At 47.7% G+C, this 18,649-nt stretch overlaps 1 protein-coding gene across 1 annotated transcript in view; it reads left to right on the top strand.

Moving 5' to 3' along the window:
• The window catches only part of LOC147124903 (dedicator of cytokinesis protein 11-like), a 458,563-nt gene that overhangs the window by 197,580 nt on the left and 242,334 nt on the right, over positions 1-18,649 (top strand). Inside the window, exon 23 of the mRNA XM_085994653.1 lies at positions 1,468-1,557. Coding sequence (XP_085850779.1) covers positions 1,468-1,557 — 90 coding nt within the window. The remainder of the gene's footprint in view (positions 1-1,467; positions 1,558-18,649) is intronic.

The raw sequence follows: 18,649 nt of genomic DNA, 5'->3' as shown, positions 1-18,649 counted from the left end.
CAGGGATCCTCAAGAGGGCAGAATTTGAGGAGCGCAGAGATCTCGGGGGGGGGGGGCGGGGGGGCGTTGTGGGGCTGAAGGAGTTTACAGAGATAGGAAGGGGCGAGGCCATGGAGGGATTTGAAAACAAGGATGAGAATTTTGAAAACGAGGCGCTGCTTAACCGGGAGCTAATGTAGGTCAGCGAGCACAGGGGTGATGGGCGAACAGGACTTGGTGCGAGTTAGGACGCAGGCAGCCGAGTTTTGGATGACCTCAAGTTTACGTAGGGTAGAATGTGGGAGGTCAGACAAGAGTGCATTGGACTAGTCAAGTCTAGAGGTAACAAAGGCAGGGATGAGGGTTTCAGCAACGGATGAGCTGAGGCAGGGGCAGAGATGGGCAATGTTATGGAGGTGGAAGTAGGCGGTCTTTGTTATGCTGCGGATATGTGGTCGGAAGCTCATTTCAGGGTCAAATATGACACCAAGGTTGTGAACAGTGTGGTTCAGCCAGATGTTAGGGAGAGGGATGGAGTCAGTGGCTCGGGAATGGAGTTTATGGTGGGGACTGAAAACAATGGCTTTGGTTTTCCCAATATTTAATTGGAGAAAATTTTTGCTCATCCAGAACTGTATGCCGGACAAGCAGTCTGACAATTTAGAGACTGTGGAGGGGTCGAGAGAAGAAGCAGTGAGGTAGAGCTGGGTGTGGTCAGCGTACATGTGGAAACTGACGCTGTGTTTTCGGATGATGTCGCCAAGGGGCAACATGTAGATGAGAATTAGCAGGGGGCCAAGGATAGATCCTTGGGGACACCAGAGGTAACGATGCGGGAGCAGGAAGAGAAGCTGTTGCAGGTGATTCTCTGGTTACGATTAGATAGATAAGAATGACCTCTAAAATATAGACTTCTATCAGCTCGCCTCCAAGTCTACGCTGCTCTAAACTAAATCGACCACGGTCCTTGAGCCTATCTGAGTATCCTGTGGCATTATTCAAAGAAGAGCAGGGCATTTCTCCTAGTGTCCTGGCCAATATTTATCCCTCAACCAACATCACTAAAAAACAGGTTATCTGGACATTATCTCATTGCTGTTCGTGGGACCTTGCTGTGCACAATTAGGTCGCTGCGTTTCCGACATTACAACAGTGACTACACTTCAAAAATACTTCAGTGGCTGTAAATTGCTTAGAGATGCCCTGAGGTCATGAAAGGTGCTACATAAATGCTAATCTTTCTTTTCCTTTTATACACTGCTCCTGTAGCTTGTCTTTATTGAGGTGTAGCAGGTGCTCGGGTCGTAACAAGCTGGTAAAACAGATGCGGAAATGATACGGTTGAGTAAATTGTAGGAAATGAAACAGACTGCCGCCACCTAGAATGTTTGCCTACATGTGTATGTTATGTATAGTTGTGCGTTATTCCAGCGACAAGCTGTTCATTTGTAAAATTCACTGCGAGCGTGATTTCTGCTTTGTTTACAGGACCAATATTTGCACAATTTCTTCCACTACTGTCAGACGAGTCAGTCGGCAACAGAGGAGATCACCGGTGACCTTGTGAAGTATCTGAAGGTAGCTGATCCCATGCACTCGCCTTCTGTGGGGTTAATAAGTAGGAAAAGGGTCTCTGTCCTTCAGATCTGAAGCCAGCGTAGGCGCAGGTTGGTAATGTGGAGCAGTGTGACTCAAAGCAAGCTGTTTCAGCACTCAGATGGTGTGGTTCATGCAGGAGACATCAGCTTTTAATACAGATATTGTAAAATGAAATGCCCCTCCCCCACACAAATCTGTTTGCAGGTGAAATATTTTAGCTCCCTGTGAGGATTACAGTGGTTCCACATATTTTTGGGCTCTTCTAGAAAATGTTGTATTCTATTTTCAGAGTATATAACAATATTTTTCTCCACGAACAAATAGTGAAATGTGCGAGAGAGGAAAAACAGAAGTTGCTTCACGCCGCAGTGGGTTCAGTCCAGTCTCGGGAGTGATGTGATTTGACTGTTTTCTGTTGGGCTCCAGGCCAAGTGCCACAAGGGAAGGGGAGTGATCTTTTCTGCTGATCCTGTGGCCATTTTAATTGATAGCCCGCGGTGACTTTAGGAATGTGTGGAGGAGTGTGTCTGCTCTCTGTGACTGCATAGAACATCTTTATTTATTTAAAAAATGAGGGAATTTGAAAATCTAGAAAATGTAAAAATAGTTTAGTCATTATTGGAATTGAACTGAACCAATTTGCAGTCCAATAATTGATTTTTCTGAGCACTTAAAGTTAATGAGTACTGATCTGTACATGCACTCATTCAACACACACAAACACTCACTCTCTCCTCCCAATTTATCTCATTGCTATTTGTGGGAGCTTGCAGCATGCATATTGCAGTGTGTTTCATAAGAACATAAGGAGCAGGAGCAGGCCACACAGCTCCTCCAGCCTGCTCCGCCATTCAATAAGATCATGGCTGATCTTTGACCTCAGCTTCACTTTCCCCTCTTATTCCCATATCCCTCGATTCCCTTAGTGTCCAGAAATCTATCGATCTCTGTCTTGAATATACTCAACGACTGAAAAGCCACAGCCCTCTGGGGTACAGAATTCCAAAGATTCACAACTCTCTGAAGAAATTTCTCCTCATCTCGGTCCTAAATGGCCGACCCCTTATCCTGAGAATATGCCCCCTAGTTCTAGACTCTCCAGCCAGGGGAAACAGCCTCTCAGCATCTACCCTGTCGAGCCCTCTGAGAATTTTATACGTTTCAGTGAGATCACCTCTCGTTCTTCTAAACTCCAGCGAGTATCGGCCCATTCTACACAATCTCTCGGGACAGCCCTCTCAGCCCAGGACAGCCCTCTCAGCCCAGGACAGCCCTCTCAGCCCAGGACAGCCCTCTCAGCCCAGGACAGCCCTCTCAGCCCATTTTTGCAGCATTTACGGGGCCTGAGTTCTCATCAAAAGTGGGGCATTTGTACTTCTATTTCCAAATGCTCGCACAATATTTTCCTTAAATTACCGAAAATATGTTCGTTTTCTCACACCTGTCACCGGAACATTCTGTTACCATTACAGTAACCGCTCCTTTGCAGGTACAACTCTCTCAATTCTGGCTATCGCCAACACGAGCTTTCGTGTTCACAGCCCAGCCAGTTTGTGTTTCAGCATTATGGGCTGACAGCTGTGCCTTTAGTCTTCACCCTGTCTGGGTTAGCACAGCCCAGGGTCAATGGTTAAACCCGCACTGTGGGGAGCCACTTACTGGCGAACACATGGGAAACTCACCTGTCATGGAGACAAGAAAATAGCACGCTGCCAGCCCAACATAGACCAGCTGACCTACCATGTCAGTTATTCAGAGGACAACAGTGACTAGACTTCAAAGGTACCTCATTGGCTGCGAAGAGCTTTGGGACATCCTGAGATCATTAAAAACACTAAAAATCCAAGTTCTTCCTTACACATGCACACTACACACACGCAAGCACAGTATATGCACGCACACAAGCACAGTACACGCAAGCACACTACACACACGCAAGCACAGTATATGCACGCACACTACACACACAAGCACAGTACACGCAAGCACACTATACACACGCCTATACACTACACACACGCAAGCACAGTACACGCACACACACCCACACGCAAGCACAGTACACACACGGACACTACACACACGCAAGGACAGTACACGCGCACACTACACGCACGCAAGCACAGTATATGCATGCAAACTACACACACACACACAAGCGCAGTACACGCCTACACGCACGCAAGCACGGCACACTACACATGCAAGGACAGTACATGCACGTACACTACACACACGCAAGCACAGTATATGCACGCAAACTACACACACACACACAAGCGCAGTACACGCCTACACGCACGCAAGCACACCACACAGGCACACTACACATGCAAGGACAGTACATGCATGTACACTACACACGCAAGCACAGTACACGCACGCACAGTGCGCACAAACACTACACGCACGCAAGCACAGTGCGCACACGCACACTAGACACCCACAAGGACAGTACACGCAAGCACAGTACACGCATGCACACTGCACGCACACAAGGACAGTACACACACAAGCACAGTACACGCACGCACACTACACACACGCAAGCACAATAGACACATGCACACTACACACGCAAGCACAGTACACACGCACACTACACACGCAAGCACAGTACACATGCACACTACACACGCAAGCACAGTACACACACGCACACTACACACGCAAGCAGAGTACACGCACGCACAATACACACACACAAGCACAGTACATGCACGCACACTACACACATGCAAGGATAGTACACACATGCACACTACACGCCCACAAGGACAGTGCACACGCTCACTACAAACGCATGCACACTACACACATGCAAGCACAATACACGCACGCACATTACACACGCAAGCATGCACTCTACACAAACGCCAGCACAATACATGCAGGCACACTACACACGCAAGCACAGTACACACGCTCACTACACACACGCAAGGACAGTACACACGCACATTACACAAACGCAAGGACAGTACACGCACACACTACACGCATGCAAGGACAGTACATACACTACACACGTAAGCACAGTACACACACAGTACACATGCAAGCACAGTGCACGCACGCACAGTAAACACGCAAGCATAGTGCACACGCACAGTAAACACGCAAGCACAGTGCATGCACGCACAGTAAACATGCAAGCACAATGCACACGCACACTACACGCAAGGACAGTACATGCACACTACACACACGAAAGCACAGTACACGCACGCACAGTAAACACGCAAGCACAATGCACACATGCAAGCACATTACATACATACACACTACACACCCACAAGGACAGTGCACAGTACACGCACACACACTACCCACACGCAAGCACAGTACACGGACACTACACACACGCAAGGACAGTACACGCACACACTACACACAAGCACAGTACACGCATGCACACTACACACACGCAAGCACAGTACACGTACACACTACACACAAGCACAGTACATGCACATACTACACACAAGCACAGTACACGCACACACGCAAGCACAGTACATGCACATACTACACACACGCAAGCACAGTACACGGACACACACTACACACACAAGCACAGTACACACATGCACACTACACGCCCGCATGCACACTACACGCATGCACACTACACACCCGCATGCACACTACACACATGCACACTACACGCATGCACACTACACGCATGCACACTACACGCATGCACACTACACACATGCACACTGCACGCAAGCACAGTACACGCATGCACACTACATGCAGGCAATGACAGTACACACACACTACACACACGCAAGCACAGTACACGCACACTACACACACGCAAGCACAGTACACGCACACTACACACACGCAAGCACAGTACACGCACACTACACACACGCAAGCACAGTACACGCACACTATATACACGCAAGCACAGTACACGCACACCGCACACGCAAGCACAGTACACGCACACTACACACACGCAAGCACAGTACACACACACACTACACCCACGCAAGCACAGCACACACACACTACACACGCAAGCACAGTACATACATGCACACTACACGCCCACAAGGACAGTACACGCAAGCACTGTATACACACGCACACTACACACACGCAAGCACAGTACACGCACACACTACACACACGCAAGCACAGTACACACACACTACACACACACAAGCACAGTAAACACGCAAGCACAATGCATGCACACTACACACACGCAAGCACAGTACACGCACACTACACACACGCAAGCACAGTACACACACACACTACACCCACGCAAGCACAGCACACACACACTACACACGCAAGCACAGTACATACATGCACACTACACGCCCACAAGGACAGTACACGCAAGCACTGTATACACACGCACACTACACACACGCAAGCACAGTACACGCACACACTACACACACGCAAGCACAGTACACACACACTACACACACACAAGCACAGTAAACACGCAAGCACAATGCATGCACACTACACACACGCAAGCACAGTACATACACACTACACACCCACAAGCACAGTACACACACACTACACACACGCAAGCACAGTACACGCACACTACACACACACAAGCACAGTACATGCACGCACAGTAAACACGCAAGCACAATGCATGCACGCACACAACACACACACAAGCACAGTACATACATACACACTACACACCCACAAAGACAGTACACGCGCACACTACACACGCAAGCACAGTACACGCACACACTACACACACACAAGGACAGTACACGCGCACACACCCACACGCAAGCACAGTACACACACGGACACTACACACACGCAAGGACAGTACACGCGCACACTACACACACGCAAGCACAGTACACACATGCACACTACACACATGCAAGCACAGTACACGCATGCACACTACACACACACGCAAGCACAGTACGCACACACACTACACGCACACACTACACACACACAAGGACAGTACACGCACACACACCCACACGCAAGCACAGTACACACACAGACACTACACACATGCAAGGACAGTACACGCGCACACAACACACACGCAAGCACAGTACACACGCACACTACACACACGCAAGCACAGTACGCGCACATACTACACACACACAAGCACAGTACATGCACATACTACACACGAGCACAGTACACGGACACACTACACACACACAAGCACAGTACACACATGCACACTACACGCCAGCACAATACACGCAAGCACAGTACACGCAAGCACAGTACACGCAAGCACAGTACATGCATGCACACTACACAAGCACAGTACACATATGCACACCACACATGCAATGACAGTACACGTACACTACACACACGCAAGCATAGTCTACACACGCAAGCACAGTACATGCACACTACACACACGCAAGCGCAGTACACGCACACTACACACGCAAGCGCAGTACACGCACACTACACACGCAAGCACAGTACACGCACACTACACACACGCAAGCACAGTACACGCACACTACACCCACGCAAGCACAGTACACGCACACACTACACCCACGCAAGCACAGTACACGCACACACTACACCCACGCAAGCACAGTACACGCACACATTACACACGCAAGCGCAATACACGCACACATTACACACGCAAGCGCAATACAGACACACATTACACACACACAAGCACAGTACACACACAAGCACAGTACATACATGCACACTACATGCCCACAAGGACAGTACACGCAAGCACTGTATACACATGCACACTACACACACGCAAGCACAGTACACGCACACACTACACACACGCAAGCACAGTACACCCACACACTACACACACACACAAGGACAGTACACGCACACACACCCACACGCAAGCACAGTACACACACGGACACTACACACACGCAAGGACAGTACACGCGCACACTACACACACGCAAGCACAGTACACACATGCACACTACACACATGCAAGCACAGTACACGCATGCACACTACACACACACACAAGCACAGTACACGCACACTACACACACACAAGCACAGTACATGCACGCACAGTAAACACGCAAGCACAATGCATGCACGCACACAACACACACAAGCACAGTACATACATACACACTACACACCCACAAAGACAGTACACATGCACAATACACACGCAAGCACAGTACACCCACACACTACACACACACACAAGGACAGTACACGCACACACACCCACACGCAAGCACAGTACACACACGGACACTACACACACGCAAGGACAGTACACGCGCACACTACACACACGCAAGCACAGTACACACATGCACACTACACACATGCAAGCACAGTACACGCATGCACACTACACACACACAAGCACAGTACGCACACACACTACACACACGCAAGGACAGTACACGCACACACACCCACACGCAAGCACAGTACACACACAGACACTACACACACGCAAGGACAGTACACGCGCACACTACACACACGCAAGCACAGTACACACATGCACACTACACACACACGCAAGCACAGTACGCGCACATACTACACACACACAAGCACAGTACATGCACATACTACACACGAGCACAGTACACGGACACACACTACACACACACAAGCACAGTACACACATGCACACTACACGCCAGCACAATACACACAAGCACAGTACACGCAAGCACAGTACACGTATGCACACCACACATGCAATGACAGTACACGTACACTACACACACGCAAGCATAGTCTACACACGCAAGCGCAGTACATGCACACTACACACACGCAAGCGCAGTACACGCACACTACACACGCAAGCACAGTACACGCACACTACACACACGCAAGCACAGTACACGCACACTACACCCATGCAAGCACAGTACACGCACACTACACCCACGCAAGCACAGTACACGCACACACTACACCCACGCAAGCACAGTACACGCACACACTACACCCATGCAAGCACAGTACACGCACACACTACACCCACGCAAGCACAGTACACGCACACATTACACACACACAAGCACAGTACACACACAAGCACAGTACATACATGCACACTACATGCCCACAAGGACAGTACACGCAAGCACTGTATACGCACGCACACTACACACACATGCAAGCACAGCACGCATGCACACTACACACATGCAAGCACAGTACGCACGCACACACTACACACACGCAAGCACAGTACACGCACACACACAAGCACAGTACACACACTACACACACAAGCACAGTACATACATGCACACTACACGCCCACAAGGACAGTACACACAAGCACTGAATACGCACGCACACTACACACACGCAAGCACAGTACATACATGCACACTACACGCCCACAAGGACAGTACACGCAAGCACTGTATACGCACGCACACTACACACACACAAGCACAGTACATGCAAACACTACATGCACGCAAGCACAGTACACGCATACTACACACACGCAAGCACAGTACATGCACGCACATTACACGCCCGCAAGGACAGTATACACACACACACACTACACATACGCAAGCACAGTACATGCGCACACTACACACATGCAAGCACAGTACACACATGCACACTACACACACGCAAGGACAGTACACGCACACACACAAGCACAGTACACACACTACACACACAAGCACAGTACATACATGCACACTACACGCCCACAAGGACAGTACACACAAGCACTGAATACGCACGCACACTACACACACGCAAGCACAGTACATACATGCACACTACACGCCCACAAGGACAGTACACGCAAGCACTGTATACGCACGCACACTACACACACACAAGCACAGTACATGCAAACACTACATGCACGCAAGCACAGTACACGCATACTACACACACGCAAGCACAGTACATGCACGCACATTACACGCCCGCAAGGACAGTATACACACACACACACTACACATACGCAAGCACAGTACATGCGCACACTACACACATGCAAGCACAGTACACACATGCACACTACACACACGCAAGGACAGTACACGCACACACTACACACACGCAAGCACAGTACACACATGCAAGCACAGTACACACATGTACACTACACACCCACAAGGACAGTACACGCAAGCACAGTACACGCATGCACACTACACGCCCACAAGGACAGTACACGCACACACGCAAGCACTGTATACGCACGCACACTACGCACACATGCAAGCGCAGTACACGCACGCACACTACACACATGCAAGCACAGTACACACATGCACACTACACACACGCAAGAACAGTACACGCACACTGTACATGCACACGCAAGGACAGTTCACGCACGCACACTACCCATTAGCAAGCACAGTACACGCACGCACACTACACACATGCAAGTACCGAGCACACACACACAATAATTGCAACCCCACAGACGCACACCCCACCACAATACGAATTCCATCAGCCCAGCTTACTCACCCAGAGTGGCTGACTAATGTCAGTCAGCACAATCCTCCTGCTATTTTATTCTGCGGAAGCTACAGTTGGCCAATGGCTAGTCCAGGGTGAACCTCTGCACAGTCAGCAGATGTGTCTGCTGCTTTCTCAATGAGCTCTTTGATTTTGCTGTGACCACTACATCTAGCAGATGGTCCAAAGTAATTAAACATTTTAACGATTTGTTATTTCAATGATGCTGTTAAAATTTGACTCCCAGTGCCCCATCGCATTCAATTCAAACTCCTTGCCCTTGTCTATGACACCCTCTATGGCCTTGCTCCACCCTACCTCTGCAATTTTCTTCAGCCTTAAATCTCATCCCAAAATCTCTCATTCTAACCTGTGTACAATCCCGCCCGCCACCGACCCCCCCCCCCCCCCCACCCCACCTTCCCACCCCACCCTATCCACCCTCCCCCAACAGAACCATTCGTTGCAAAACCTTCTGTTGTCAATCCTACTCTCTGGAATTCTATCCCTAATCCTCTGGAGCTCTCTCTCTCTACCTCGTAATAGGATCAGGAGTGTGTCATTCAGCCCCTTGGGCCTGCTCCACCATTCTTATTAGATCATGGCTGATCTGTACCTCAACTACATTTACCTGCCTTTGCTCCGTATCCCTCGATACCCTTACCCAACAAAAATCTATCGATCTCAGTCTTGAAAGCTCCAATTGTCCTAATAAGCTCCTCATAACCCATCTCTTCAACCAAGCTTTTGATCTGCTCTTCTAATCTTGACTCTTTCAAGCTCGGCATCTATTTTCCCTAAATTTAGCTGTGAAGCATCTTGGGGCGTTCTTTTGCAATATAAATCCTTTTGCAATATAAATCCTATCAAAGTATATTTTGCATTTAAGGGGAAGCTAGATAAGTACATGAGTGAGAAAGGAATAGAAGGTTATGCTGATCGGGTGAGACGGAGAGGTGGGAGGAGTCTTGTGAGGACAATAAACATCGGCATTGACCAGTTGGGCTGAATGGCCTGTTGTAAAATTCTATGTAAAAGTATATCTCGGCTTTCATTCATTTTTTAAGTAGGAGGCCATTTTCAGTCAATTTAAAGGGAGGCTCAGCAGATAATTGTACATGAAAGATGTATAATTGGTGCTGATGCCTTTCATTTAGAATTCACTGCTGAGTGACCTTTGATCTGTGACCATGGTTACACAAATTCATTCGAGCCTGTTTCCAAGGAAACACCTACATGTCCAGCCCACTGTTTGTCTGTCTCAATTTATTTCTGTCTTCATTCCTAATTTTCATTCCTAATTTTCTTCTAAATTCTTTCTTTCTTTCCTTCCCATTCCCATTCTCTTTCCCTCCTCTCCTGATCGCTAAATGGATGTGTGTGCTTAAAGGGGAGATCAACAAAGCCAATACACCATTAAACTACAGAACCAAAAACAAGTCTGATCAACATACTTAGGGCTAGAAATTCAGCTCCGTAGTGACCAATTTTTCAGCACTATGGGTGCAATTTCGTGACAAAAATGGCGCCCGGGCCATGTGCGTGCCGTGCTAGATGCCATCTTGGTGAGGGCGTGCAATGTTGATTTGACGCCAGCACTGCCATTTTCATCCTCAACGCTGGAGCTAAAACCCTGTCTTAACCTCACACAGCTGAACATGCGTTCAGCAGCAGCAAGGACCGACCCCCTACCAGCAATATTTAAAGGGATCATCCACCACACTCAGGTCAGTTGCTGATTAATGTCTATTGGCTCTGTGTAAGTTTGTGGAAGTGTTTGCAGCTTTTCCAGAGTTGGTTAAAGTTGGTGAGATGACAGGGAGTGGTGCTGCAAGTAGAGAAAGCCTTGCTTCTGACTTCAAGGGTTCTGGTCAAACTACTTGCTCCCAGTAATGGGAGCTCTAGTTGTCACTCCCTTGGCCTGCAGCATGAGAAGGAGATGGGGCAGAGACAGTGAAGAAGAGGACAAGCTGCTCAGAGGGAGGAGGGAGAGAAGGGCTCTCGGAAGGAGGCCCTACCCTCCTAGGGCCTTCCGAGAGCAATTCTCTTACCTCAGCCTGAGCCAGGAGCAGTGTGTGAGGCATCTGCGCTTTACGAAGGAGGTGCTCACAGAACTCTGCCACCTCTTGCAACCAGACCTGCAGCCTCACACCAGGGCAAGGACAGCACTGCCAGTGGCTGCGAAGGTGACTGTGATCCTGAATTTCTCCTCATTGGGATCTTCCAGGCTGGAGCTGGGTACATCTGTAACATCTCCCAGTTCACCATCCACTGCTGCATAAGAGAGGTGGCAGAAGCTCTTTATGCCAGGAGAGGGGACTTCATTGTATTCTCTTTGACCAGAGAGAAGCAGGCGGAGTGTACACGTGACTTTGCCAGGATAGTGGGCTTCCCCATGGTGCAGGGTGCCATTGATTGCACGCACGTGGCTTTGCGGGTGCCGCATCTAAATGTTGAGATGTACCGTGACTGCAAAGGTTACCACTTGCTGAATGTGCAGTTGGTGTGTGACCATGCTCAGTACATCATGATGGTGAATGCCTGACAGCAATCATGATGCTTTTATTCCGTGCCAGTCCGCTGTTCCCTCAGTCTTTGAGCCACCACGAAAAACCAGAGGGTGGCTCCTGGATGACGAGGGCTAGCCATTGACCACCTGGCTCATGACTCCAGTCCACAACCCAAAAACACGTGGGCAGCATGCGTACAATGAGAGCTGTGCTGCCACACGGAATCTGATAGAGAAGACCATTGGGGTGCTTAAACAACACTTCCGCTGCCTGGACCGCTCTGGGGGAGCCCTGCAGTACTCACCAGAGCATGTCTCAAGATTTGTCGTGGTCTGCTGCATGCTCCACATCTTCGCCATAATGAAGGCACAGCCCTTGCCACCAGACATGCGGTGACCAGCTGAGGAGGAGGAGGAGGAAGTGGAAGAGGAGGAGAAAACCCAGACAGGCAGCCCCTTTCTGCCCAGGCTGTCTGTGTCTGACTATGGTACCAGTGAACGCAACCCCAATTCCCCATTTAACAATTGTCCCACACCTGACCATCACAGCGTCCTTTTGGCCACAATTCTGTAATAAAAGCCACCACAAAAGAAACGTTTCAATCCAACTTTATACATCAATCCATCCCCAATATTACATAACAGTCAACTAATCACCCTTGTGCCTTCCCTTAGTGCCTGTCTTCAGTGTGCCTTTGCCTGTCCTCATGCTCCTACGCAATGCTCCCCCAGTGGCTTCAGCATGGCTGGTGGAAGACTGCTGACTTTCAGTAAGGGAGACTGCAGGATGGCCTTGCAGGATGACCTGGAGCAGCTCTGGGCCTAGAAAGCCTGGCTGCAGACTGCACCACCTCGGCATGGGCGGCAGCAGTCTGGGCTGGCTGGCTGACGGGCAACAGCAAGGGCACTGGTGGGAGGATGAATGCTGTCATCTTGAGAGAAGAGAGCAGGTTCTTGCTCCACAGAGCCACTGCCATTCCCCCGGGGCGGCACCTCAGCATTCCTAGCCATCTGTTGGAGGACAAATTGCTGGACTGCTGTGAGACCCTGTAAGCCCCTTTCCACACTGGTAAATGCAGCCACGATGGCAGCTGTCTGAGATAGCATGGCAGCAAGCTGAGCTTGCATGAGAGCCATCTAAGCTTGCATGACAGAAGTCTGAGCTTCCACTACAGCACTCAGACATTGGGTGGCTTCTGCTTGTGCTACAATGGAAGCTGAGACACCGGCCATCAGACTCTGCATCATGGTTGGGTCCACAAGTGCACCAATGGAGTTGCCCATCCTTTCCATGCTGGAAATCATGGGCTCCAAGCTCTGCATAAAGCCCTGTGCAAGGTTGGTGCCAGACTCCTCCATGCTCCTTGACATTGCACTCAGGCTTACTGGCAGGCCTGCCAATGCACCAAACATTTCATTGTGTATACCCATCAGCGTTCTCTGTAGGCCGCCCCATCGAAGTCTTCATCTGAGTCCTCTGCAGCAGAACTTGTGTGTGATCTTGCCCTCCGGGGAGCTGGCACCTGCGCTACCCTTTCCCCCCTGCCCTGGTTGCAGACCACCCATGTCCGGTTGCTCACCATGTGCCGATCCCGCCTCAAAGCTACCCACTAAACTCCTCATAGTGCCAGTATCTGAGCTGGTGGCTGTGAATGTCAGATCGAGTGATGCTGTTTCTTCTTCATCACTCTCCTCTCCCTCTTCTTTTTGCACCACTAGCTGGCCAGGTTGAATTTCTTGGGTCTCTGAAATGAGAAAGGCACAATGGTAGGGTTATGGTGACGGGAGGGGAAGAAAGCAAGAGGTGCATGATCACACCATGTCCAGCTTGTAAATCAGAAGAGATTGTGGGATGAGGGGGAAATGGGATGCGAGAGGGAGGATTACATGTGAGGATACTGGCATCTTGTATTCTTTTGGCCCCAACACTGGCCACGGGCTCTGCAATGACCCTCCCAAGAATGGCCAGCACCTTCGCTTCCATGCCCGCTGGTTAGGTTCTGCAGGTGCTAGTTGTGAGCCACCTTTTCCTGCAATAGAAATGGAAGTGTGTCAGTGAGTGTGGTGCAATGTGTTTGGGTGATATGCCTGTCATGGTTGAATAGCTGGTAGTGTGTGCAAGCTGTGAGATGCGGGTGTAAGGCTTGCAGCATGGTAAGTGTGTGAGGGTGAGGTGACGCTATGAATGTGAGGTATGAGTCGTGTTTGGTATGGAACAAACGACATAGGTAGGAAATGGGAGGAGGACCTGATGAAGGAGGATCAGGAATGAGGCGCTAAATTAAAAAATAGTATCTCGAGGGTAATAATCTTTGAATTACTGCCCAAGCTATGTGCAAATTGGCATAGAAGCAGTCAGATCAGGAGAATTAACACATGGCTAAAGGGCTGATGTGGGAAAGAGGGTTTCCTTTTCATGGGATGCTGGCACCAGTACTGGGACAGGAAGGAACGACCCCAATATTAATTGGCCAGAAGAAGTAGGTAAACGAGATAAGGGAATGGAGTTCCTACAATGTGTACAAGACTCCTTTCTCTAACTCAATATGTGAAAAGCCCAACAAGGGAGGATTCACTAGTAATGGGGAATGAACCAGAGCAGATAAGAGAAGTAAAAGTAGGGGAACATCTGGGCAATAGTGACCATAATATAATATGCTTTAAGATGATAATTGAGAAGGATGTAAGTTTGACGAAGACCAGGGTAATAGATTGCAGAGAAGCTGATTTTGGGGGCTGAGAATAGAACTTGGGAAAATAAAATGGGCAACAATATTGGCAAAGAATGATGTAGAACAGCAATGGGAAACATTTAAAATGGTGTTCAACAGAGTCCAGGAAAAATATATTCCGCTAAAAAACAAGAGCAAGCTAAGCACTAATGAGACACCATGGATGCATAAAGCCATAAGGGAAAACTTGAGAGTAGGGAAAGAGGCATATATTAAGTACATGGGCAGCAAGGGAGAGCATGACAAGAGAGAATACAAAGAGATTAGGAGAGAAATCAAAATAACAATTAGGAAAACATAGAGGAACTATGAAATTAAATTAACAAGGAACATAAAACAAAATAGTAAAATATTTTACAAGCATGTAAATAAAAAAAGGAATGTCGGATTGGGAATAGGGCCACTAATGCATGAACAGGATAATACCACAGGCCGCAGTATAGAGATGGCAGAAATATTAAATAATTACTTGCTTCATTATTTACCAGGGAGATAGAACAGGTGGAGATGACATTGGATGATGAGATCAGTGCATTTAAAATAAAAAGAGGGGATATATTAAATAAACTAATGAAACTCAAAGAGAATAAACCCCTGGTACGGACAGATTACATCCGTACATTTTAAAAGAATCTAGGGAAGAGATAGCAGAGGCATTACTACACATATTTAGTAATTCGTTAGAAAAAGGTGTAGTGCCAGAAGACTGGCGGATTGCTAACGTAATAGCTATATTTAAAAAGGGAGATAGAACATGTCCAGGGAACTATAGACCAGTCAGCTTAACATCAGTGGTAGGAAAAATAATGTAATCCCTACTAAAGGAGAAAACAGAAGAACATCTAGAAACCAAAAATATAATAATATAGTCAGCATGGATTTCAAAAGGGAAAGTCTCAGTTGAGCAACCTAATTGAATTTTTTGAAGAGGCAGTAGACAGAGTAGACAAGGGTAATGTAGTAGATGTAATTTATCTAGATTTTCAAAAGGCTTTTGATAAGGTACCACATATTAGACTAATGAATAAGGTCAGGGGACAAGTAGCAGAATGGATAGATAGCTGGCTTCAAGACAAAAAGCAGAGAGTAGAGATAAAGGGTAGTTATTCAGATTGGCAGAAGGTGGGTAGTGGTGTTCCACAAGGATCAATGATAGGACCACTGTTGTTCACAATTTATATTAATAATTTAGACTTTGAAATCAAAAACACAATTTCTAAATTTGCGGACGACACCAATTTTTTTTGGGGGGGGTCGGTAGTCAATACCGAGGAGGACTGCAACAAACTACAAGAAAACATTAATAGAATTGCAGTAAGGGTATATCATTGGCAAATGAAGTTCAACACAGATAAATTACATTTTGGTATGAAAAATAGGGAGGTCACATATTACGTGGAAAATAAGAATCTAAATGGGCTAGAGGAACAAAGGATCTCGGAATACAAATACACAAATTACTAAAAGTAGTGACACAGGTTAACAAGGCCATAAAAAAGTGGGATAGAATTGAAAAGTAGCGAAGTTATGCTAAACTTGTATCGAACCTTGGTTAGACCTCACTTGGAGTACTGCGTACAATTCTGGTCGCCATATTATAAAAAGGATACAGAGGCACTGGAGAGGGTGCAGAGAAAATTTGCAAGGATGATACCAGAAATGCGAGGGTATACCTATCAAGAAAAGATGAACAGTGTGGGTCTCTTTTCTCTTGAAAAGAGAAGGTTGAGGGGTGACTTAACAGAGGTCTTTAAAATCATGAAAGGTTTTGATAGAGTAGATACAGAGAAAGTGTTTCGACTAAGAGGTAAGGGTAAGGGAACCAAAGCAAGGGCTCCTTGGATGATGAGGGAGATAGATAAGATGATGAAACAAAAAAAAAGCGGGTATATGATGCATGTCAGGTAAATTCTTCAAGTGAGAACCAGACCAAGTACCATAAGTTGAGAGGGGAAGTGAAGATGAAAATAAGATTGGCAAAGAGAGAATATGAGAGTAGAATGGCGGTTAACATAAAAGAGAACCCAAAAATCTTCTACCGGCATGTAAACAGTAAGCGGGTAGTAAGAGGCAGGGTTGGGTGAGGTTTAAGCTAATTAAGGAGAGCCAACACGGATTTGTAAAAGGCAGATCGTGTTTGACTAATTGAATTTTTTGATGAAGTAACAGGGAGGCTTGATGAAGGGAATGCAATGGATGTTGTCTACATGGATTTTAGGAAGGTGTTTGACAAAGTACCACATAGAAGGCTGGTGAACAAAATTGAGGCTCATGGAATAGGTGGGTCAGTGGCTGCTTGGATAAGGAACTGGCTTAAGGACAGAAAACAATGAGTTGTGGTAAATGGCTGTTTTTCAGACTGGAGGATGGTAGACAGTGGTGTTCCCCAAGGGACAGTACTGGGGCCACTGCTTTTTTATAAGTGACTTGGATAATTGTAATTAAGTGTAGAATTTCTAAATTTGTCAATGACACCAAACTTGGGGGTGTGGCAAACAGTGATGATGATACCAATCGACTGCAACAGTACATAGATAGGCTAGCAGAATGGGCAGACAAGTGGCAGATGGAATTTAATACAGAGAAGTGTGAGGTGATGCATTTTGGCAGAAGGAACAGGGAGAGGCAATATACAGTTAATGGCACAGTTTGAAAGAGTGTGCAGGGACAGAGGGACCTGGGAGTTAATGTGCATAGGTCCTGAAGTTGGCAGGACATATTGAGAGAGTGGTTAGCAAAGCATATGGGATCTTGGGTTTCATAAGTAGAGGTATTGAGCACAAAAGTAGAGAAGTTATGCTGAACCTTTATAAAGTGCTGGTTAAGCCACAGCTGGAGTACTGCGTCCAGTTCTAGTCACCACACTTTAGGAACGATGTGTAGGCCCTTGAGAGGGTGCAAAGGAGATTTACCAGAATGGTTCCGGGGATGGGGGATCTTAGCTACAAGAGCAGGTTGGAGAAGCTGTATTTGTTTTCATTAGAGCAAAGGAGGTTGAGGGGTCATTTGATAGAGGTGTACTGGATTATGACGGGTTTGGATAGGCTAGATGGGGAAAGGCTGTTCTCACTAGATAATGGTACAAGGACTAGGGGACACAGATTTAAGGTTTTGGGCAAGAGATACAGGGGGGATGTGAGGAAAAACGTTTTTACGCAGTGAGTGATGAGGACCTGGAACTCGCTGCCGATGGAAGTGGTGGAAGCGTAGACAATCAATGTTTTCAAGGGGAGGCTGGATAGGCACTTGAGGGAAATAAACGGGTATAGAGCGGGGGAGTGGGACTGACTGGATTGCTCTGCAGTGAGCTGGCGCAGACTCAATGGGCCCAATGGTCTCCTTCTGTGCTGTT

The sequence above is a fragment of the Somniosus microcephalus genome, chromosome 1 (assembly GCF_052327205.1).
Source record: "Somniosus microcephalus isolate GS21.2 chromosome 1, FLI_Smic_1.0, whole genome shotgun sequence".
NCBI classification, from domain to species: domain Eukaryota; kingdom Metazoa; phylum Chordata; class Chondrichthyes; order Squaliformes; family Somniosidae; genus Somniosus; species Somniosus microcephalus.
Note: the sequence above shows the minus strand (reverse complement) of the source record. Positions and strands in the feature narration are given on the sequence as shown.